We start from the raw sequence: 26,152 nt of genomic DNA, 5'->3' as shown, positions 1-26,152 counted from the left end.
TGTGCCTATGATGTCAAAATTAAAATTCAGTCTTCACAGTGGGTCAGTAAAATTCATTAAGACACAAATCATATAGTGCTCAATCAAATGTTAAGGTTATATTGACAATGGAGTTTTTGCCTGAAGGATAAATTGTTAAATCTTGACATATTAAAACGCCTACAAAAAATATCAGGATGAACTTTGACAATCCAGGGTAGCTACTCTAATGCAACCCTGCATTCAGCATTGTTAAACCTAGAATTTTGTTTAAAAAAATGGAATGCGGTTATTCCACAGCCCTCATTATCTTCTGATTTGATCCCAGTCGATTGTTTTTTAAACTCAAATCAACTTAAACAAATAAAGATGACAGAATAATTTTCTACTTCACTCAAGACAGTGCCAGTAAAATCTCTTTATTTTGATGATTACTTCCTGAAGTAGAAACATCATTGGGATAAGTTAATCAGTAAAGGTGTGTTCTACTTAAAAATTGTAAGAACCAATAGCTTCCAGAAATGCCCTTTATAAAAATTTATATAGCAAAAGATTTTTCTTATTTTTTGTAACAGATGACATAATGTTTCAGTGCAATACAATGAAGTATTTTATAAAACTTAAGAGTATTTAACAACTATTATATTATTAAATTAAAACATAATTTTTTAATTATTCTTACTTATAATATTTGTTTCATAGGAAGAAAGAGAACGAGAAAGGGAACGTGAGAGAGAAAGAGAGGTAATTCCATTAAGCAAGGATGAGACAACGCTGAGAGGAAGCTCTGGTGGTGGTGGAGGAGGAGGAAGCAACGTCTACTATGGCGGAAGCAGTTCATATTATCAAACTGGAGAGGATAGAGAGTTAAGTTCAGTCTCAAATAGTAGTTCTGGTTCACTTCATGCAACACGTCGTAGTAATGAACCAGCTGAAAATGACAGAGGTTTGTTTCAAAATTTTGTTCAGAATTGTTAGAAACACGTTGGATAAGTTTACTTGTTTTTTTTTTTAAAAACGTTTGGTAGAAGAGAGAAAAGTCCAAATGAGTCGTAACATAAGTTTTAAGTTAATCTTTTGTTATTATTTTTATTTCACTTGTAAGTTTAACTTTCTACTTTTCATGCTTACTTGGAATTTTTTATTCATACCAGTATTTAGCATATGTTCCTTCTGTAACAACCTTGACCTTTGACCCCCATAAAAAATTAATAACCAAGGTTTCATTTACTGAAGGTCACATAATGTCACAGCTAATCTAGCCTAACCCATTTCTTCATCTGTATGTCATAAGCTATGACATCACACTAATACATCACTGGAACTGCAATAAAAGCGCAAGATCAAAACAAACCGCTTTACGGCAGGTGGTGAATTGCAACCGATATATGTATAATACCTTTCATCAGCTGGAATCCCAGCTGATGTGACCACATATACATTTACCAGTGACAATTGGAGAAACTTAGGTTTGTCACAGAATTGCACTATGCACCGCAACATTTATCGAAGGTCATGTGACTTGTTACTGCATCCAACTTTATTAACTGTGTGAAACTCGCCCTTTGTTAACTGTGTGAAACTCGCTCTTCACGCAGTGGCAAGATGACTGGACAGCTACATTAGATAACAAACTCTGGCACATTAAAGTTTCAGTGTTGTCATGGGACTACTTATACAGAAACATTCATTGTGAGGAAGTGGTCCTCTGCCAATGGCAGATATGACATGGCTAGACTGTTTTTGTTTATAGCTTGCAATATTAAACAGCAACCCATTGAGCTAATCCGTGGTTAGATGTAAAGAAGACAGTATCTTACCAAATTAAAACCTTTTCAAATAAGTTTAGGAAATACAGAGCTTTGTGATGTCCTATCAAATTGTTGCACTCTTGTAGTTTGCTTAACTGTCAAATGATATTTGGAACTCACAATTTCATGAATACTTTCAGTGTGTATAGCATTTTGAGGTTATCCCGAATGCAGCTCATCATCTCTTGACTGAAAGCCACCCTTAAAACTTAAACCATTCATAAGAGCATTACAGCTCATGAACTTATTACAATCATTTTTTTCATTAATTCATGAGATTCGTAATTGTTTTTTTCCAGTTTTAAGTAAAATTTAATGTTGATTAGGTACTTTTGCATTTTAACACTTTGAAAATTTCAAAACACACACACACATACACACACACACATATGCATAAATACAGAAAGAGAGACAAACAGCTGTAACTATGAATAACCTTGGAGCATTAGGATGATCTAACTAATGGCAAATTAGTCACAAATGCCAATCTGTAATGCTACAACTTAGTGTTGGGACACTATTTAAATGTTTGAGAACTTTTTACACAATCCTTATGTATTCAACTTTTTGAAGGATTACACTTCTTCCTTTCCTCAGTAAGCCTATGATAGGTACTAGCTATACTTGGAAGTCTATTTCCTTTGAGAATGATTTGTGTTAGGTCACTTACAATTATAAAATTATGTTAAATATCATAATGGAATTCTGTTGTATAAATTGTTTTTTTTTCTTTTTGTCACAGAGGTTAAGCGGAGAAAACTGGATGGAAGCTCCTCATCGAAGGTAAGCATCGAAGTCTGCTAAATGAAGTGGAAGAAGTATTTTTTTACTGAGTAAAGTAAATTAAATAGGAAAATTGGGGAATATGTATGTAATAATAAGGGAGTGTAATTGATTTACGATAATAATAATTGTATAATAGGAGAAAGGATGTGTTTATAAGGTTATACTGTTCATTACGATTGATTTTTTTTTTTCTCTGTATCATCAACTGCGTCTTCATTGGTAGTTCGTCATCAAGAGCCGCCATCACCATTAGATGTATAATCATCAGGTGTACGTAGATTTTATTGTCAATTATCATTGCTGGTTGTATCTGTATGATATTTCTAGTCATTGTAACATATGTATGTGAAAGACTGTACTTCATAATATAATGTTTACACTCATTGACTGCATCGAGTATATTTGTTGTTAATTTACTTTTATACTTATAAAAAGTAATTTTTTTAATAAATACTACGAGTAACATTATTAAAATATAATAGAGGATACTCTTGAATGAAGTCATATCATCTTATGATAGATCAAAAATAGCTGATGTTTAAATGAAGGATATGCTATAAGCATAGGAAGAAAAGAAGATTAAGGAAATGCTAATGATAATTTACTGACCAAATGAATGTACAATGAAATTTTTTTAAGATAAAAAAGTGTCTGTGATAAAATGAGAAGAATTTTACTTACAAAAGAAAAAGAACAATGAAGAGATCTGTAAAATAACTCAACAAGACTGATTTTGTTAATAATACCATTAGAATTTGTATGGTTTTATGTTGATGTTTCATTTTTTGTATTTTAATATTATATCTCAAGTACCAGCGCTTCTATGATAATACTCGTACTTCCGTAGAAATATTTAATGAAAAAAATATGTGATGAAGTTTTATGCAGAATATTTGTTACTTATACATGTTGTTGATAATTTTATTGTTATTATATTTATGTCATGACTATTTGAATTTTATTAAGGATTGACACACTGTTTATGAGAGGATTATTTTCTTTATAATGAAAAGTCTTTTAACGTTAATCAGGGATTCTTATAATTGTGAAGAGTTTTTGTATTATATGAAGACAAAGAAAACGTTGGAAGATTACAAAAAGATGTGGTCTTAGAAGAATTAAGACTAGATTTTTATGGGCTGAAACGTATTCAGTTACATAAAGAATGTTTGGTATACTTGATACATTTTTTAATTTGCAGTCGAGGAATACATTTTTATCAAAGGAAATTGCTTTTGTTATTTTCATTTATTGAAAAAATGCACATAGTGGATAGAAGAGAAAAATAGATGAAAACATTTAGTTAAAAAATGAACTTGTTAATTGTTAGTTTTTCATTATTTATCATATAAATGAGATTAAATGAAGAAAAAGAATGAATGCAGAAAAATAGAAATTGAATGAAGATAAAGATTGCTACATATTTTAAAATATAACTTGCTATGCATGAAATAAATTATATTATTTGATCATTTATTTTTAAAAGTATACAGCATGGGAAATAAATTACGGAAAGAATCATGAGAATCCAATAATGAAAATATAAATAATTCTATAGAGAATGAAGAAGATTAAAAGAAGAATTAATTACAAGCTGGAATCTTTTATTTTAATTTTTTACATCTACAGAAGTTGGTTTTTTGAACAAAATTGGATACTGAAGAATAGATGCATTAACATTGGTTATGCTGCAATTTATATTGTGTTCATCATTTACCTCTGGTAACATCCTTCATGATGCTGTGATTTTTTTTTATCTGGTGATGTGATTATAATTGTGTGAAACCTTAAATGTGCTACTGCTTTTAAACTGTGAACTAAACATTGTTGTAGTGGTTTAGATGTTTTTTCTTTTCTTTTTTTATTTATTTATTTTTTATCGTTCTTCTAAGATGACTTCAGCAACTGTCTTATGAAATAAATTTTAAAAGTAAAAACTCCCATCCTCACCATGTATACAGTCTATCAGTTCAATTCTGTAAGTATATTTTGTGTTTTTTTTTTTCACTAAATTTCTCTTGGGGGGATATATTTTAATGATTAATAGTAGCTGATATTTTTTTCTTTCATCTAAATCTAAATTGCTTTCTTAAAGAAGTTTTTATCTGTTTTTAATAAGGTTAGAATAAATGTTTTTTAAAAAATAATATTTTGTATACTTCTAATCTTTTATTTGTCAATAATAATAATAAATATGTCATATTATGCTATTTATTAATAAAAAAATTTTCTTTTTTAACGGTGGGTAGAACACCTCATTAGTTGTTAAAATCAATAAAGATAATAGTTTCATGCCCACTAATTCAAATAATTTTGTGTTGTCATTGTTTAATATTTTATTCTTATTTTTTAACATGTGCCATCCTATATAAAACAAGTAAGTGATTTTTTGCCCATTGACCTTTTCGAGCTCAAGAAACATTTAGCTTCTGAAAACATTCTATACTTGTAAAGCAGAATGTAATTGGTGAATACCTAACTAACGTTTTGATTTTATTCTTTTCATGTTGCTTTAGTTTATTTTTATGAATAAACTAGAAAAATTGTTCCACTTTTAAGTAATTTCTTCTTATTAAGGTGGGTGCTTTAAAAGAAAATCAATAATTATATTTTCATGCAATTTTATCTGTACCAAATAATTTCTGTTCAATATGCTGAAAATATCCACTATAATTAGGGAATCCTGTCCTTTTTCACATTGGCTTTTGATTGCACACTTGATAATTATGCATAGATGTGATTTCATTTGTAAATCTGATTTTGTTTTTCTTAACTATATGATTTCCTTCTATAATATGTATATTCTTCATGACTATTGAGTTCAGTATACTTTGATATTAATTTCGTATGTGGTGGATATGTGATGGTGGGGTGCCTTAAACTGAAGGGGGCATTCTACTAAGTACTGTTAAACAATCACACAATGTATCAAGACAACCAGCACCTCACAACTGCGCCCAGGCAGATTTTGTTACATGTGTCATCTCGGAGTTAGGAGGTGAGTATCCAGCCCCTTAAAAACTGGATCTTTCAGCTAAGGGAGTAAACCCTAACAGAAAATCCTCGTGGAAGGCAAAGGAAAACCACCATGAAGTAACATCAGAAAATTCATCATGATCTTGTACATAGCTAAATGTTCCAGAGTTTCAAGTCCTCCAATCAGATCTCCAGTGGGACAACTGCGACCAGGAGTTGATTGACTACCATCAGTGGAAGAGTACACAAGATTGCAAGTTGGAACATATGAGGCTTAATGAAAGTTGACAACCTCGCATCTGAGAAAGAATGTCAAAAATCCAGATCCAGTATTAGAATCAGCGGACACACATTGGAGAGGCAACAGACACTTCCTTGCATCAGAAGAAAATACGGTATATTTCTCAAGAAAATCAAAATAATCAAGCACTGGTGTCACACCCATAGCATTGAGCTGATAAAGAAAGTCAATATCCCTCTTGTAATATGCCTTCTAGATTATGTCAAGGCCTATGACTCAGTCAGGTAGAAAGATCTCTGGTGAATGTTGAAGGAGATGAGCATTTCTGATCATCTTGTTACCCTCATTTGGAACCTGTATGTAAAGAACCGTGTGGTCAGATCTAAAAATGACAACAGATCTCTTTTTACCTGTCGCGAGGAGTACAACAGGGATATATTCTATCTTTGTTCTTATTCAACATTTACGGCAATATATTATGTAGAAGAACCTGAAAAACTAGGATGATGTATGAATAGGAGGACGGCATATATCCAATTCAAGGTTTGTTGACGACATGACCCTGTTCTCAGACTGAGGCTGAAGCGAAGGAGATCTTCAAGGTGCCTAGACGTAAGTGAGGCATTAAGGCTGAAATTAAACTCCAGGAAAACAAAAGTTTTAGTCATAGACAGAGCCAGCGACCTTCCAATCAGTGATGTGGTGTGTGATTTCGAAAAGGTGAATTGTTTTATATATTTAGGATCCACAGCAGATAAAGATGGGGGCTTGTCGGCTGAAATACAAAGAATTATCTTGGCAAAGGAGTTGCGTACAAATCTAACAGCTATTTGGAAGAATAGGACAATCACAAGGAGTACAAACCTGAGACTGGTTCAGGTATTAATCCATTTCTCTCTTTTCTGTTAAGCCTCTAGAATCACCGTAAGTTATTACATCTGAGGATGATATGTATGATATAAATAAAGTGTAATCTTTTAAAGTTTCAGGTCGACTATTCCTGAGATGTGTGGTTAATTGAAACCCAACCACCAAACTACACCAGTATTCATGATTAATTATTGAAATCCATATAAAAGTAACTGCCTTTACTAGGATTTGAATCTTAAAATTCTCAACTTCAAAATTAGCCGATTTGCGATGAGTTCAATACTAGACCAACTCAATGGGTTACTGCTTGAAGTCTTTATCAGCATTGAAACCTGGACCATCAAGGTGAAAGACCGGAGGAAAATTGATGCATTCAAAATGTGGGCTTTCAGAATAATGCTCCACATCACATAGACAGAAAAGGGGATGAACAACTCAATTATAAACTTGCTGGGTATACTGCAATGTGGTTCCGGTACATCCTCCGCTTTTTTAACCAATGTGTAGACCCAATGAAAATCTTATGAAGTTTAGTCGTACAGGGAAAAATTGAGGCTAACAGGTCACAGAGAAGACTGCCAAAGAGATGGCTGGAGCAGATTGAAGAGGCGACTATAGAAACATTAGGTGCATTGATTTGAATGATAGAGGATCGTAAGCTACGGCAGGAAATTGTCAGTGGGATTTGAATCAGGTCCTCCAGCTCTCAAACATGAGAGGAAGGATCACTGATGATGATGATGATGATGATGATGAATTTCTTATACATTTCCTGCTAATTTTACTATGATTTGTATAATTTGTTACTAGTTCAGTTTAACAGTAATTAATTTTCACTCTTATAAAATATTCTCTACACTGTTCACATTTACTTCAGTGTATAAATTTTCCCATTTTTAATGTATACTTATACATTATTATTTGGTCTTATAATTATACTATATATTATATAAGTATATTTTTAATTATTTGGTCTTTTGTTTACTCCAAAAGAAGAAGTGTACCTCTTCTAAACACTGCAAGCCTGTAAGTAAACTTATCTATAAACTCTTAGGCAACTACTGAACTTTTTTTAGTTTTGGTGTCTTAATTTTTTTTAGTAAATTTAGTTTTCCTCTAAAATCAAATCGTTTTTTTTTTATTTAGCAATCAACCCTTTTGGAGGGGAAAAGGGAAGCCCACCAGGTTTTTTTTTGTTACTCATTATCAAACTCTTGCTTTACATTTTTATCGAAGGTTCAAAGGTAAATCTTTCGGCATGTTCCTTAGAATATTGGTATTATCATTTTCTGTTACTATTTTAGTTTTAATAATCATTTTTATTAATTATAATTTCAAACTTCTGTTTTCCTACAGATCAGTTTGAGTCACTTTCACCCCCAGTTGTAAATAAGGAAAGAATCATCCCTTCTTAGCATTATTTTATTGTCTAAAAGGAACATCCATACTTGTTTAAAGATTCCAATTCTGATTTTAGAAACTTTTTAGTTACTATGATCGAAAAGAGTTATGTATTTTTCTTTTTAAGGCAGGATTTAACTCCTCAAAGATAACTCAAAATAATTTTTTCTTACTTTTCTTAGATATGATCTAGTAAATTACTATATAAAAGTAGGAAAATTAGTGATAAATGAATCAGCGAGGGTTTACCCGATTTACCCACATAATAAATCAGATTTACTTGGAAATTTTCTTCTTTTGACTTCCATTTTATTGTTTACTTGTTTATTCATTCTTCTTTGGTATTACTGTTTAAATCAAGATATGACTAATCTTGTCTTTCTTCTTTAAAAAATCATGTTCTTTGACGTAAACAAATAGTTTTTGCTTTATTTTTTTATTTGGAAGGTTGTAGTTTTCTTTATTTTTTCTTCTATGTACTTTTAATGCAATTTTGATTTTCCTGATCAGCTTTTTGTTCTTGATTTAGCTTCTAGTTTGCTAGTTTACTATAATACAATAGCATATAATAAATCTGCCCTACTCATACATCTCATCCTATTTTTTGAGAAAAATGTGTGGGTAATGAGTAAAGTTTTAGATTAGATTTCTAGTTTGATTATGATTTTCACTTTTATGTGTCAAATTTAAGCTTGAATCTTTACTCTAATCCTTGGCTATGAGGATAATCTCTCCTTAATAAATAAATAACTTTATCTGTACAGTTGTTTCATTTTCAAAGCAGAGCAAGCAACTAATTAAAGGAACAGCTCATACTGTTTTATAACCTATCAACTTGAAATTTTCTGTTATTTGCAAGGTGTAAATAGTTTGAAATCTTTATTGCATTGATAAAATAGCTCAAAATAATATCATCTTAGGTGTTTTTAACCAAATTTAATAATGTGATATTTTTATTCATTGTGAATTATTCTATAAAATTGAATTAGAAGTTTTACTAAAATATATTTTAAGTAACATTTATTTTAACAAATATTAACTTGTGAAATTTATTTTGTAATAAATTGATTAAAAATCAACTTTTTTTATTTACTATTGTTTCTGTTATATGAGAAGTAATATATATATATATATATATATATATATATATATATATATATATATAAATTCTGATGATGTAATTATAATAATTTTTCTTTTTGATTGTAATTATATTTATATTCATATTTAAGGATATAGATACAATTCTTAATAAAAACAAATTATGAAATATACTTTGGGCTCGTACACTGAATAATACAATATTGAATAGTTGCTTGGGGTGGAGCTAGAGAAAGCTCAGAACATGCTAAATGCAATAAATTAAAAAAAATGTTATTTTGTAATCAGAGGTTCCCATCTGAGGAACTGTATTGATTAGCTCAATTATATAACAGTAGAAAAATATTTTGTAATCACAGTCAAAAATGTAATAAAAAAAAAAAATAGAAATCGTGTGTCATGGACATGAACTAAGGTCTTACCAATCAAAATCTATTTAAAGTACCTGAAATAGCCAAAGATATTGGTAAGAGTTGCTCCATGTACTGTCCATATAAACTGTATTAATCGGTTAACAGCACAAATAAGGAACAATTTTAATGAAAAAGGAATAAATAAATAGTTAAAAAAAGTGTAAATTAAATAGTTAAAAAAAATTACAACTAAAATTGTAGTACAAATAAAATTGAAAGTCAGTATAATTGAATGAAAAAGTATTGATTTATTTGATCTGGAAATAAGCTGAAAGTTTTAGTAAATATTTTATTTTAAGAACTTACAACTGCAAAAAGCACTTGTGCTTTTATAAATTATAACGTATATACATGTAATTTACTTCAAATAAATAAATTATAACAATATTTATTAGGTAATGTTAATTTATCTGCACACTTTTAATATCAACGGATGATTGTAATGACTATTGTGTCTGCAGGCGTAGTATATTAAAATTCACCTTTTTTGAGTTTTTATGTTTAATCTATAATTACTTATTCTTTTATTAAAGAAATATATTTTTAGTAAACTTAAATATTTACTATGGTAATTAAAATTTTTTAAAAACATTCATTAAGTTTCATGAAATTGCAAACTTATAATAAATAATTAAATTTTCTTTGGTTAATATGTTCTGCTGGTTTAGTTAATGTTTAATTATTTTATTTTAGGCAGTATTTTTCAAATAGTTAAAATTTGACGATTAGACTTGCTTACATGATAATATAAACCAGGAAAGGCATGGGTATTAAGAAATTTTCAGTCTCATGGAAGAATACAGTCAGATACTGGAGTAGTAGGAATAAATATAATAATCAACATTACAGTTCAAAATGTTGTAAAGTAAAAACAAAGTACCATGTGATAAACCGTAGTAAATATTTTAATTAATCAAAAACAGAAATTTTTCCTCTGTTAACATATTAAAATATTATTTATACTTATGTATAAATCTTTTTAATACAATATTAAACCAAAATTAGATAATAGCCTAATCACTATGGAATACTAAATCTGATGAAAATGAAGTACTGTATTGCGTACAGTTTAGTAGAATATATAAAAAATAAAAATAACCAAGAAAATTTATTTTCCCTCTGCAAACATTATTATAATTGGAGTTTGCCTTGAATCTTTCCAGTTTCTTATTTTTTTGGTTTTGTCCATCTGATAGATGGAGCAATCATATGTCACTGGCTAATTGCAGTGTTCATGAAAATAGTCTCATGTCACTGAATACCTTAAAACCTATTTTTACTAGCCTTATTAAAAGCTTTAAACATTTTTTATGTTTAAGGTTGACTATGATTAATCAAACTAATCCTCCTGTAAAATGGTAGCACTTCTGTCTTTCACACTGAAGGTTCTGGGTTCAAATCCCAAGGCTTGGCATTTTTCTTAACTGTAAAAATCATTTATGATTATAAAACTGCAATTGGGCATCACCCTGTTGTCTCCAACTTAAAAAAATAAATAATTTTGCCATGTTTTTTCCGTAATTCTAAAAGCAGTTGTTAAAATTTTATTTTATTTTTTATGGTTTTTGATTGTCGCATTAAGATTATTTTATCACATTTAAAATTAGGATTGTTGTTCTAGATTCAAAGCTTTTGTCACAGAAGCATTTTCTTCAGAAAATAAAGCTTCATTTTGTAATGCAGCCTGAATCTGTTTGCTAGCTATGAAAGTTTATAATCAACATAAAATTTAATTCAGTATGAGGTCTATTCAGAAGATAACCAAACTTTATTTTTTTAATCTTTATTATTAATTTTACAGATTATTGGTTTGGTTCTTGTCTCCTTCAAAGTACTCCCCTCCTCTATTCACACAATTTTCCCAGCAGTGTTTCCACTTGGCGAAGCAGTCTTGGATAGGTTCATTTGAAATGGCCTCTGTGGTCAATAATGAATTTGCTTTAATGTCATCAATAGTCTCAAAACAGCATCATTTCATCACTGATTTTAATTTCAGAAACAAGAAAAAGTCACTAGGAGCCAGGTCTGATAAGTAGGGAGGCTGAGGGGACACAATCCATCTGATTTTTGGCACAATATTGACAAAGCTGAGTGTGCGGATGCATCGTCGTGGAGAACCATGAATTGTCTCACCACAACTCTGGTCTTTTTTTGTGTATTTTTTCATTGAACCGTTGTTAAATGCCTTGATAGTACATACGGTTCACTGATTCACCTTGAGGCAAGAACTCAAAATGCGTGCGTGATTCCATTAAAATTGAAAGAAAAAAACTTTGACATTGGATTGAGACTGACGTGCTTTTTTGGGGCATTGAGATCCTTTGCTCTGATCCATTGTGATGACTGAAATTTTGTCTCGATGTTGTAGCCGTAAACCCAGCTTTCATCTTAAATTATGATCCTTTGCATGAATGTTTCGTCATCATTGACTTGTCCAAGAAATTACCAAAAAAAATCCATTCTGTGTTTTTCTGCTGTTCCGTCATCAAACGAGGAACAAACTTTGCTATAACTTAATGCATGTTTAATTTTTCCGTCAAAATGTCATGACATGATCCAACTGGATCCTAAACTCTAATGCAAGTTCTCTGACAGTCAATCGGCAATTTGCACACACCAGATCATTGATGTTCTGAATGCGGATGTCATCAGTTGAAGTCAAAGGCCTTCCTGGTCAAGGGTCATCTTCAGTCGTGACTGATGACCAATTTTAAATTGTGAAAATTATTCGTAACATTGCATACAACCCAGAGCGCCATCTCCGTAATCTTGTTTGAAAAGTTAAAATGCTCTGTGAAAATTTTCCCCAGTTTCAAGTTAGATTTGATGTATCATTGCTCCCAAAAATCTCACATCACAGAAATCATTATTAATAAAAATAACCCAAAAACTAAACAAGATATAAAAAATCCAAGAATATGTGGTTGCAGAGGCAGTTGTGATTTAGTTCTCAATTCAATTTTAGTCAAATATCACAATTTTTTTCCTTCATTGCTTTATACAATTATAATTTTTAGTTAACACTAAAAGACTCATTCAGCTGTTCACTCTTGCTACAGATAATGTTTCTTTTTTTAAGCACGTTTTTAAAATTGTCATTTTAAACATTGTAAATAAATATTTTAAATCACATGAATTTTTTATTTAGAATGTAGTGTAATTTTCATACATTTTTATATTTGTCTATCCACTGAAGATTTATGACAATATTTTTTTTTTTTTTTATTAGGTGCTTATTTTGACAGATATTTTTTCTCTAATGTAATTTTAAAAGTAACCAAAAAAGAACCAGTCATTTTTATAAAGGTTAATGTAGCTAAATATAAAGATAATTTTAGAGGCAGTTGCTGTTTAAAAATATTCATAATATTTATAAGGAAAAAGAAGTTTGATTATCATGGTTAATTTTATTTACATCTTTATTTTCAAATTTATATTATGATTTCATATTTAAAATCTTTTTTGTATACTAATTATTATGATTTTCTTAAATGTTTGCTAATTTTATTCATGTTAAATGAAATGTATTGTTTAGTTAGTGTCATTATTTAGGCTATTATGAGATATAAAGAATATTAAAGAGATAAAAGATATGACATCTGCTCCAGTTACGCAGCTTATATAAAGCAAAACAATCGTATGGAAAATTATCTTAATATGTTAAAAAATAATCATCAGATTTAAAAACTGTAACTATTATATATATGTATAATCATTTAAATTTAAACAAAGACGAAATTTAATGAACAGACCCTTTATAAGTTATACTTTATTAAAGACTAATTCTACCATTTACAGTGATAAAAATATCACTTAGAATAAATAATATAAGAGTTGGCTGAAACATAATTGTAATGTACAGTCACTCATAACTCAAAAGTGAAAAGGATAGTCAAATTAAACAACATTAGCATAAAATACATTTTATTTGTTATTTACAATGTAATCACCATCAATTTCTATCAACAGTGAATCAGTTTTCTTATTCTGCCAGTGAAGAATGTTGGAAATCTTCCTTGATCTACAACCTCATCACATCCTTCAGTTCATCACCTGTAGTGAAATGAATACCCTTAATAATATCCAACTTTAATTGGAGAAAAAAGTAATATGGAAATGTGGTGATTTTGGAGGATGTGAGTTAGGTTTAAATTTAAACTTCACAAGAATTTTGGTGGTGGCTCACAATGGGTGTAGCTGACTGTTATCATGTTGCAGAATTATCAGCTCCATTAATTGTCAAAAACAACACACGTGTCTCCCAAGATATTTTAATACCTGTATGTATCGTGCAGAATTTATAGTCGACCTAGTCTTTATGTTTCTTATAAAAACCTGATCAACCACTGCAACGTTCATCCTCAATATTCACCTTACCAGCTTCTGATATATAAAATATGATTACCTTCCACTCACAGTACTTCAAATTTCATCATTATAAACATCTTTTAAACAATTATGAGTTTCACTAGTACTCACTTTTTCTGCTGTTAAAAATTTAATTGCTGTACATTGTTTTAGATGCATTGACATAGAAGGTGTACTCAACTCCATGATGATTGACAGATAATAAAAGGGCGTGAATCAAGTAGTTTTGGAATGTTAGTAGTAGTAGGAAAATGTAACTACAAGATGGCAGCACCTGTCGCTTGTATATTATTTTATTCAGGTTTAACAATCCATCTTCTGTTACATTTTATTCACCCCTCGTAACATTCAGATTTAATTTATCTAAATGAAGAGAATGATTGTTCTAGTTTTTATTTATTTATTTTTAAAATATATCTCTAATAATTGTGAATTCACTTAAAAGTGCATTAAAGTACCATTACCTACCTACTTTTAGTGACCTTATAAAGATACTTGGTTTTGTTTTTAGTGAAAATAGTTGGCAGGTTGCACCGTAAAATTTATTTAAAATTAACTTGTTCCAAAGTATTACATTTAGTTTCTGATATTTTCATCTTGTTCTCATATTAAATAATTGTCATTGTAAAATCATTATTTGTAGATAGTGTGCAGTTTTTTTTTTCACTGGAAATTACGTTAACACTATAATCTAAATTGCTTAAATATTTTGTAGTTTATTCATGTTACAAGCATTTAATACGAAAATAATAAATTACGATAATTATTTACTTAATAATATCAGCAACTTTATAATTAGTTCATCTATGTTCAAACATCAATTAATAATTATAAACCAGTAAACATTAAAAGATTGGGTAGTTGTGAAAAATAACTTTTAACAGAACAAAATAAACTTTTAAATGGTTTCAGTTGTAATAATAAAAAATACATGGTTTTAAAATATCAAAGAAAGTGTTGCCCTTGAAAAAGTTACAAAGAAATAAGTGAATTATGAAGCTTAATTAATTGTTAAGTTCAAAAGCACTTTCTTGAGTAATGACTCAAAAAATTACTATGGTTAATATGTTTTATAGTGATTTCCATAAACTTATGGTTTTGCCATTTTGTTTTATCTCGAGAATAGTTTTTCTATCATTGAAATAGTTAACATTTTAGAGTTTAACCCATTCATTGATAACCTAAAACTCAATCATTTGTATTGGTGATTTTATAGCCTGTTCACTTACAAATATTTACAATTAGCCTATTTTTTTGACCAATTTTTATTTATTATTTTTTTGATTATTATGCACTGTGTAATACACTGTACAAGATAATTAAATAATAATAAAAGATAATATTACTGCCTACAGTGATTTGATAGGCATATGAAATATAAATGACACTTTATTTTTTAAAGGTTTTATTTATTTTTTTTTTTTTATTTGGTATAATTAAATAGACATGAATACATCATTATTACTGTTCAACATAATCTCCTGTTTTGGAAATGCATTTTTCCAGCAAAATGGGTGGTTTTTGATCGTGGCATCGTAAGATGAAGAGCATTGTTAGGAGCCAATTGTACACAAAGGCCTCCACTGCCGCATCATTTTGGAATCGTTGTCCTCCTAGTGCTTCTTTAAGCGGCCCAAATAGATGAAAATCGCAGGGAGGATGGACAAGTGGAGTCCATCTCATTTCCTCTAATTTTTTGCAAGTTAGAACTGCAGTATGGGGCAGAGCGTTGTCATGAAAGAAAATAGCATCTCAAATCGGTTGGTCACATCTTTTGGAACAATAAGCAACGTTTACCTCGTTCAAAAACTCACAGCAATAAGCAGCATTTATTGTGCGACATTCATGCAAGAAATCAGTGTGTAAAACACTTCACCCATCAAAAAAAAAAAAATAGTTGCAAGCACCTTGCCAGCTGACAGCTGAGTCTTGGCTTTCGCAGAGGCTGCATCCCCCTTCATCCGCCACTCCACGCTGGCTTGTCTGGATTCAGATGTGTAATGAATGATAGACCCAAGTTTTATTGCAGGTGACGATTTGATTCAAAAATGCATTTCCTTTTGCAAACCATGCTGAAAGCTTCTGACAGACTTGCAATCGTCTCAACTTGTGTTCCTGCTGTCTAAAGACGAGGGACCCACTTGACACACACTTTATGGAACCCTAGGTCTTTTTTTGTCATGATTGTTTGACCAGCTTCTATAACATTCCAACTTGTGATGCAATTTTAGAAACTGTCAGATGAAGATCGTCTTCAATAAGGTCACAAATCGTGCGAATGTTCTCCATAATACTGGTTTGAGAGCAGTGATCATGTTCCTCATTTTCATCCTGTTGACATCCTTCCTTGAACTCTTTATGCCAGGCAAACATGTGAGTCTTTGACAGTGTTTGAGCCCCGAACTGTGCAGTCAATCTTTCCAGAATTTCCACTGGTTTAATGCCTTCATGAGCAAGAGTTTTAATGATGACGGATTGCACAGTGGAATGATGCACCTGTTGCTCTGACATCATGAGCACTACTGCAAAACTGGTCTGAACCAGACACCACTTGGTCTCTGCGTTCCTGATATTCCACCAAGCCATTCTAGAAGGAGCAGCCCACTCCCTTCAAACTTAAGCGCTCAGAATGAAAAGTCTCATTTATATTTGATCCACCCTTGTACAATTATAATTATTGTGTTCTCTGTAGATGGTATGATACGTCCAGATTATCTGAATCATATCCAGTCTTATCTAGTCCAGTTATGAATAGACTCATAACAGTATTCTGAAGATTGTAGGGTAAATATTTGTCTCGTGGTATATTTAAATTTCTGTTAAACTTGATTCACCAGCATACTTTCATGTAAAATTTTATAGAAAAATGAACTGTCAGCAGAGAACAGAACCTCTGCCCAAGTTCTCCAGATTTTTCTAGTTACAATTTTTTTTAGTTACAATTTTTTTTAGACTATATGAAGGATAGAGTTTATGATTCAAATCCTCATTGGCATTGAACTAGTTCAGTTTAGTTGAAGGTGAACATTCATCTAGAAATTGATGGATTTGATGTTTTGCATCAGACACATCTTAGTGGTTTATATCGTATGATCACTTGAGTATAAAACTGCATTACTGTGCAGAATAATCACTTTGAACATCTTTTGTAAAAAATAATTGTAAATGTGTAAACTTTTGCTAATTTAAATACAGAATTTAATTTAATTTTTGATTTTGTTTCATTCAAAAAATTAAAATTATATGTCGCCACTATATTTAGTTAGTAGCAATTAAATTTTAAGTTGCTCACCCAGAAGTAGAATGTTGTCCTTTACTAATATAAATGTCCTTTATTAATATTGATTGTAGTTTGGTATTTTTTTACTATTGTAATTTCTTTGTGTAGTAATGTAAGTCTATGAGTAAGGGTTTACTAAGATTTCTTCTGAGAACATTTTATCCTGTATATTGATTTTAGCTTGTATTTGTTGAAAATTATTTTTACACCTGGATAACATTTATGTTGTCCCTTGGATTTTTACTATTGAAGCTTAATAATCAGCCTTAATGTTAGTTTTCCCTGTTAATTGTATAAGGCAATCGCTTGCTAAATAGAATAAAATATTCTGTACACAATCTTTCCCATTTTAATTGTTTAAATTATTGAAATACTGTTACTAAAAAGATTTACCGTAAAATTTCAATTACAAATCCATCTACATATACTGTAACTTCAGTTTTTTGTTTTGAGAATTTTTTTCCAAAAAATTATGCTCTTAATTAATTATCATTCTCACTGCTTCTTACCTTCTATGGAAAGTAAAAAGATAAGAATATCAGTTTAGAAAGAAAAAATGTATTTATCGATTTCTAGAATATTAAAAGAGGGATATTCATACATTGTTTTTAAAAGAATTAAAATAAATGCGGTGCTGGTGAAGATGATTTGTGTAAGCCCAAGTTCTGGTACTTAAAATTTACAAATCTTTTTTCGAGTAAATAGAAATCTGTGTTTAATTAGTAATTCTAAGGAATAGAGACCATGTTTTGAACAATACATTGAATTAAAATAGGAGAATTTGAAATCAGGAATGTAATGCATAATTATAATATAAATTTTTTTAAATGTTTGCTTTTTATCAGAATTAATACTTTTCTACATTATTTTACTTGGTTGTAATTTATTTGAAGCCTACTATTCGCACTGAACTTACATGTACTGTTTACAGTTGTCCATAGTTTTGTAATTTCTATAACAACAGGATGAAAAAAGGTCATGAACGAAAGCAGTATTTGGATATGGCGAATCTCAGGTCATCGGTTAGAGAAAAGTTCAGTTGGGTTTCATATAAGCATATAATGTAGTACAAGATCTTATGCTTATTTGAGTATTTTTTCACTGAGGAACATTATAATGTGACTATATTCTTTTCTAACAGGTGGCTGAAATTTCTAGCAACATTCTGTATACATATTGTTCTTTCTTTCACAATCCTTTGTCTGTCTTGTTTATAAGACTATGAACATATTACAAAAGTATTGTTAGAATTCAGTGTAACAAAAAAAGGGTTCTCTATTTTTATTGAGAGAAGTAGCATTTTTTAAGGGTCACTATATTGAAAAAGATGTTATTTAAACAGTAGATAAAAAATGTGTTGTTATACTACACTCTCAATAAAGTTTTGGGAGGTCAATTACACTACCATGAGAACAAGGAAACAAGTTACTTTTACGTATAATTTTTTATATCTATGTAAATTGCAACTTAAAATAGTAATGTAGAAAAGTAAAACTTTTTAAACAATGTAAATTATTATAATTTTTTCATCCAGCTATTTTTAAAATATTGTTCTTCAAAGAAAAGGTTTTTATTTTGCAAGAATGAAATTGCTGATGAGTATGTCAGGGTCATTAAATAAAAATGAATTTTATAAAAGTCTCACTATGTTAAACTTAATAAAATTATTATATTTTTTAATTGTTAAAAGTTATGAGAAAATCTTCAACAAAGAAATTTTTATTTTTGCCTTGATCTGTTTATCAACATTTGGATTTTAACTTTGTTGTATTTGACAGATTTTTTTTATTATTAAAATTAACTAATTAATTTTTTATTAAAAAAAAAAAAAAAAAATCTTGTAATTGTAAAATATATATACTTGTACTTAACAAACTGTTTTAATTTTTAAGGGAATTCATCGTAACTCATTAATAAGAAATTTTCTATCTACCCTGTTCAGAGTAAGATATAATGAAATTATTCTATTGATGTCCTGCACAATTTTCTGGTTTTTATTGGCACACATTTTCCTTTTAAAATTATATCAGCCTCTAAATGTGTTTGTTATACAGTGTATATATATATATATATATGTATATATACATATAAAAACATTTTATTGATTATCACAGTGTTTTTGTTTGTTTATTTTATATGTTTGGCACACATTTTAAAGAATTGTAAAAGTTCTGTGAAAAAGTTTATTTTAAGAGTTCTTTATTGAACATTGTGTGAAACAAGGTCTGAGAAAGGCTGATAATCATATTATTTTTTTATTTGAAATTTTAGTTTCCGTTTAATTGTGAAGTCAATTTTGCCAGAATACTTACAATATGAAAAAAAACTCCTTGTAGTTTGTTTGTTGCCCAGATGGCATAGAATTTTTCGCCCTCAAAAAAAAATAAAAGCATACAAAGGTTATAGAGTAGGTGATTTTTTTGAAGTAGTCTATTCTCTTCCAAACCTTAATCAGTCCTATTTAATTTGTATCAGAATGTCTGTAAAAGCATTGAGATCGCTGTAGCCTAACGAAAAAGTATCATACTAATTCTTATAGTTATTCAGTTATTAGTAAGCAACTGAAACACACTGCCCCACTTTTAAGTTTGGGATTAATGGGCCCAATTAGTTGATAGTTTACAAAAATCTCCCATTTACTTTACCAAGTAGTTTCAATGCTTAATACCACAGCACTCCAAATTCATCCTTATATAAAATGGAATTTCTGATCAAGTGATTCCATTTTTAAGTTGAACATACATCCTGCCTAACTTCTTGGAGGAATATCCTTTGCATTTCTGTTTTACAGAAAAAAAAAAAAAGAAAAGGGTGAGAGAGAAAGGGAAATTCAGCCCATAAGAAGACTTAAGTTTTTATGAGAGAGTTTGCTTTCTTACAAATTAGTTTCTGTAATGAACTTTTTATAATTATTTCTATTAGATTTTATTCAATTATAATAGACTGTAACATATAAGTTCCATTGAAGCTTTTCCATTATGTGAAATTTGAATGCTTCGATTTCTTATGACCTCATTTTTTCTTTTGAGAAATTATATTTTGCTAACTTTATATCGAGAAAGAGAAATCATAATTTTGTCTTAATTAGGTCGACAAAGTTTATTAAGCATACATACACACAAGGACACATTTTTAACATTCATTGTATCTGAATCATGTAGTTACATTATAAATACTTCAAATATAAGATCTGCTTTTAGCACTTCATCCCCACTAGTTACTTATCTATAAAAGCCATTGTTTTTAAGTTATTGATGAAAATATTCAAATAGAATCTTCATAAACTTGTTTACATATCAGAGATTTTAATTAACACTGCTCAACCAGTCCACCTCTAATGTTATGGGTAGCATATTATAGTAAGATACTGAAATACATTTTGAATTAATTTTCACCATTGAATTTAATGTTGTGAAATTGACCCAGGAATTATATGAAAGAAAGTGAGGCAGAGCTCAGTATGAATAAATGCAATGAATATTTCTAGAAGGACTTAAATCATATGCAATCTGAAAATTAAAAAAGTAAACATTACTGCTACCATGTTAAGAAACTGTTTTGATTTATTAAAGCAAAGCATTAATGTATAGTATTTTATTCACCATAAAATATTGTATGATCATATATCCACTTTATTTTCATAATATACTAATTTTAAAGATTTGTTAAATTGTTGCATGAATTATAAACAAAGGACAGGATACTGTAAATAATGTGTATAAAAACTGGTTTTTCGTCTAAAATTAGTTATCACTAGTTAAAATTATATTTTTAAGGTTTCTTTATCATTTTATGATTTATGTGACTTTTGTTTACTCTAGGTTTTTTGTTTTAGAAAATGATATAGACATCAAATTAATTACATATTATTTTTCAGTAATTTTATTTTAATTAAATTAAAATCTACATGTGCATTTGATTCAGTTGATTTATAAGTTGAAAATGAAAAATTAGAATGGAAATCATTTCATTTGTTAAGCGATTATAATTCATAAAAATACATTTGTAAAAGAAAATTAATGAATGAATAATTAGTGCATCTTATTTGAAGATTTAAAGTACAATGTAAGTAGTGCTATTTAATATTCTTTTTTCCTAAATTTATTATGTTTATTTAATTAGTTGTTCAATTTGTGGGTAGTTAATTTTATAAAAGTTTGGCATGGTAGTAATTTAGTTTCTTTAAATTTGTTGTAAAAAGCATTAACATTGTAGATATAATGTGGTGTTTAATTTCTTGTGTTTTTGCAATATGAGATCACTCAGTGTATCTTGTACCCAACTCTTATTTACCACAGCTTGTTTTTCCCGAAAGATTAGTATTTGAACAGATATGTGTCTCATTCAATGCATATGTTTTTTTTTCTAATTAGTTTTCATACAATTAAAAAATCCCAGGAGAACATAATATCTTACTTCAGTTAGTTAGGGAACTGTATGCTACATCGTAAGTTCAAAGAACATAGGATCAAGAACAACTGAAAATATTAAGTTTCATTTTGTATGACTAAGTGCTTTATCTATTCAACTTTTGAATACAAAACCAGGCATTATTTATTATGTTTGTAATGTTGTGAGGAACCTGTGCTTTCAATCAAAATAAAATATCACTTTGCCCCTTAGAGACAAATTCATGGTTAATTTAGTTAGTGTGACTGCATATCTTTTGACTATGACATGACTGTGAAGTGCATCTTCACAGTTATAGAAACACAAATGTTGGGTTCATCATAGATTTTTGTAGGTGAATTTTCTAGCCATTCATTCAGTGACCCTAGCGACGCACACTTTGCGGTTTAATCTTGGGATTGCAGTGGAAATAGCAATCTTCAACTTTTCCCACAGTTAAATTAAAGGATATTTTATTTCTACAAGCACTTTTAAGATGATTTTCACATATTCCATGTAGTTGTGTCTTTGATCATCTGACATAGCAAAAATCAGGAAGCAATTATTGTCACCTACATTTTCCATTTAGATTTGACAACTTGTCACAATGGAATTCCTTATTTAAATAAAAGTTTATGTACCAGTCCAGCTTCATTTTTAAGAATTTCCTTACCGTTTTTAAGCTCTGTGAGATATCAATATATAATCCTGAAGACGCCTCATTAGCTATATGTTCTTAGATCTGAGTTTCTAAAAATAGAATTTGACGTTTGCTTTTTTCCATACTTATGCTAATATAATGTAAGTTTCTAATCCATACAACTTTGCATTTTCCTGACTGGACGTGGATTTTTCCTGATTACCTACCATGGACCATGCAGTGATGCCAGAAAACATATTAAGAATAAATCTACAGATTGCTTTCTGGATGGCATCTGATTTGGTCAATGTAAAATTTGTCTCATGTAATCATCAGTCTAAAAATATCATGTTTACCTAATTCTGTTAACTTAGAGAGTTTAAGTAAACAGTCTGTGTGTGCAGGTGGCAGATTCACAAGCATCTCCTGTAAATCCTGATGCGTATAAAAGAAATTGCGTGATGTTAATATTTAGTAACCACATGCTATTATATTTTACAAAAACATATATTTTAAATTTAAATAAATTAAGATATGTTAAATGATATAATTATTTCCTACCTTGTTCAGCACATCTGATAACCCATGAGTATCTCATTCATTAAAATTGTTTATTGTTATGTAGTTTCCTTGATTTTTTAAGAGTTATGAAATTGTCAGTTGCCCACTAACCGTAAAAGTTCACTGATATTTTAGACTAAATTTCTATGATAATAAAAAAATAATAAATTCAGTTTCCTTCATCTAATTGCTAGAAATCTGTAATGCTGTCTGTTTTAAGAGGTACAATTAGAGGCCCAATTTTGTTTTTTATTATATTATCCAATTCCCAATAATTTGGTTCAACAGCATCCATTACATATTTTATACGGTTTTTCCATTCCTGCTGGCCTATTTCATCAATGGCTTTTAAGCATAAATTTTTAACATTGGATATTTTAAAAGTAGTATTTTCTGATGCTACATAACTTTTAATTTGTCCCTAAATTAACTCAATTGGGTTCACAATGATAAGGAGGTAATTGAACCGTGGTTTTACCACTGGATCTTGCTAACTTATCAATTTTATACACATTAAAATTACTTTTAACATCTGAAATCCTTGGCAATAATCCGATCTTAAGTTCATCCTCTTCAAAAATGTTTCCTTTTCAACATTTTGATATTTTTCTTTTTCTAAGACATGGCTAGAATTTTTTCCTTTTCACATGAATGATAAGGAGCGTTGTCAATTAAGATATAAGCGAATCATCTTTCCATAAGAGGTAATACATCGCTAAACCATTTCTAAAAAAACCTGCCGTTCATCTCATTATGGTAGTCTCCTTTAGATTCAGATTCAAAACTCTTGAGACCAGCCACACAGAAAGACTTCTTTTGACCAATTCTCAGCTTTATCTTTTCAAACTAAACTTTTCGTTTGGCCTTTGTTGACCATACTATAGCCTTTGTTGATTCATCTCTATAATATATTTTAAAGCCTTCTTGCCTCATTTTGTTTTATATTTCAGTGAGGTAATATCTTCATCATATAATGATATCATCCCTGTCAATTAAAGCATTTTCCTGGCCCTGTTTTTCTTATTTAAAATTCATACTTTTTAACAATTTATAAAAAGTTCTTAAGAACTCTGGTAATTGTTTTCATCATTTACTGCTCGTAACACTTTGTCTATTGTAGGCAGTTAATTTCAAAAATTAAAATTCATGTATGTTTTTATGAATCACGTTTTTATCGAAATCATTAACCTTTTCTTCAGTTGACCTTCAGGGTTTTGCTTTCTTAGGAGACAGTAATTCATTAGTAAATTTATACTCACAAATCACATTGTCCACTGAAGCAGCACAATCTCCACTTATGTTAGCAGTTTTGCTAACATTTTAAACAACATATGAAATCGACGCCATTGGATTACTTTGTAATTTGCTTTTGTGGGCATTTAAATTGATGTGTTTTTCCACATGACATATTGCTTTTTTTCAGAAGGGATATCAATAATCGTGTACTATTATCAACTGAATTGGTATCAGACATGGTGTCGAAATAATGGTATAAATCAAATCATACTGACACAAATCTAGGAATACACTATACTCACATTCCAGTAAAATTTTTAAAAAATGCATTATATTAACTTTAAATAACATTAAAGTAAGTAACTAAATAACAGAAAACACAAAAAAGAACAAAAGAGTGATCATATGAGAAGAATCAAGGGTTTTAATAGAACTGAGAAGACATACAATTATATAAATATTTCATTACGTGACTATTATATGACTAATACTAATACGGTGACTATATGAGTAATGATTATAGTATTGTATATAGATACGGCGTTATGAATTGGCAGTGATAACGAGACATAACTCAGCAGAATCATGACGAACTCACAAGAACGCAACGTTTATTTATTCATCACTCTATAAGCTAACTGAATATAATATAGTCCGACTCTACAAGCTAACTGAATACAGTATAGTCTGTGTAGTGAGTAATTAATCATGTACTTTCATTAGAAGGAAAATCGAAGTATTTATACAGTAAAAGAAATTATGACTTATTATTTTTTTTGTTAAAATTAATTTTGATGGTATTATTGTAACATGATATTATGGTAGATGTGTTATGTTTCATTTTTTCCTGTTCCTTGAAGTTCATGGTTTAGGAGTTATACATATGGTATCTGCTTAACACAATTTGCTGATTCAAGATAGTACCAGATAGCAATTCTCTTTTCACAGCTTAGAAAACAGTGGCTGTAAATATCTGCATAAAGAATCCAGCACCCATATAACACTATCTCTGATGGTTAGTTGTATGACCTTCAAAAAAGTTCCAAGGTATGTGTGTGACCACATATTCCAATGAAAAATTTTCTGATCCTTTCATTGGTGGGGTAAAAAATAGGTCATTCCATTTAAAAAATTTGTGTTAATCTTGAAATAAGGTCAAGGTCACTGTGCAATATCCCCCTGCAATCTGAGTAACTTTTATTAAGATAATTTTTTGTGTTGTGCATAGATCATGATAAAATCACCTGGGGAGATTAAAATGAAACACTCTGTACCAGTATGTATTATATGGAATGAGAAAATCTTTAAGCATATCTTAAAACATGATAGCATTTTTACGGTTTTCTCAACACAAATGTTCAAGCTAAGTGTTGTAACTTTGTTTAGATCATAAAACATGTTCACTTTAGGCAGATACGATTATTCTTCAGAGATTTAGTATAATGTTTTGCTTTCTACTACTAATGTTTTACTGATACTACTACAACTCCATTGACTGACATTTTAATAACTATTTTGTGACAGATTCATATGATTTATAACCAGTTTTAATATGATAAAGAATTTCATCAACTTCTTTTTTCATATTAATAAAGAAGTATTAAGGTCGTAATTCCCATCCACTTTTTGTCTTCTATAACAAATAGTGGATGTGTGTCTGTTGTTTTCTTTGTCAGTAGCTGAAAATGTATCCATGTATATATATATATATATATGCATATACACTTATATGTATATGTATTTTTTTTCTATCCAAGAAGTTCATCACTATTTTATCTTGGAGAGACCCTTAACTCCTTAAGGAAATGAGATATAAATGATACTTCAACAGTAATTATTTACCTCCAAACCGTTGTTTCTCATTACTATATCACTATTTCCCTCCATTCTACATTTATCACTAAATAAATAATCCGGGAGCAAGGCAGAATTAAAATTGTTAAAAATAGTAGTTATATAAGCTGCAAAATATATAAATCTATGAATGTTAAACTGTGAGTAGATTACAAACATAAACTTGTTCAAAAACAAGCATTTTTAAAGAACCATTATTATAATTGAGTTTAGTTATTTTCTATTAGCTTACGTTTTTATTAACAT

At 29.4% G+C, this 26,152-nt stretch overlaps 1 protein-coding gene across 1 annotated transcript in view; it reads left to right on the top strand.

Moving 5' to 3' along the window:
- The window catches only part of tho2 (THO complex subunit 2-like protein), a 134,716-nt gene that overhangs the window by 82,560 nt on the left and 26,004 nt on the right, over window positions 1-26,152 (top strand). The window contains exons 26-27 of the mRNA XM_075378427.1: window positions 682-925; window positions 2,533-2,573. Of these exons, the coding sequence (XP_075234542.1) occupies window positions 682-925; window positions 2,533-2,573 (285 nt within the window). The remainder of the gene's footprint in view (window positions 1-681; window positions 926-2,532; window positions 2,574-26,152) is intronic.

Source organism: Lycorma delicatula, chromosome 11 (assembly GCF_047948215.1).
Source record: "Lycorma delicatula isolate Av1 chromosome 11, ASM4794821v1, whole genome shotgun sequence".
Taxonomy (NCBI): Eukaryota; Metazoa; Arthropoda; class Insecta; order Hemiptera; family Fulgoridae; genus Lycorma; species Lycorma delicatula.
The sequence above is the reverse complement of the archived record's forward strand: the minus strand, read 5'-3'. Positions and strand labels throughout refer to the sequence as shown.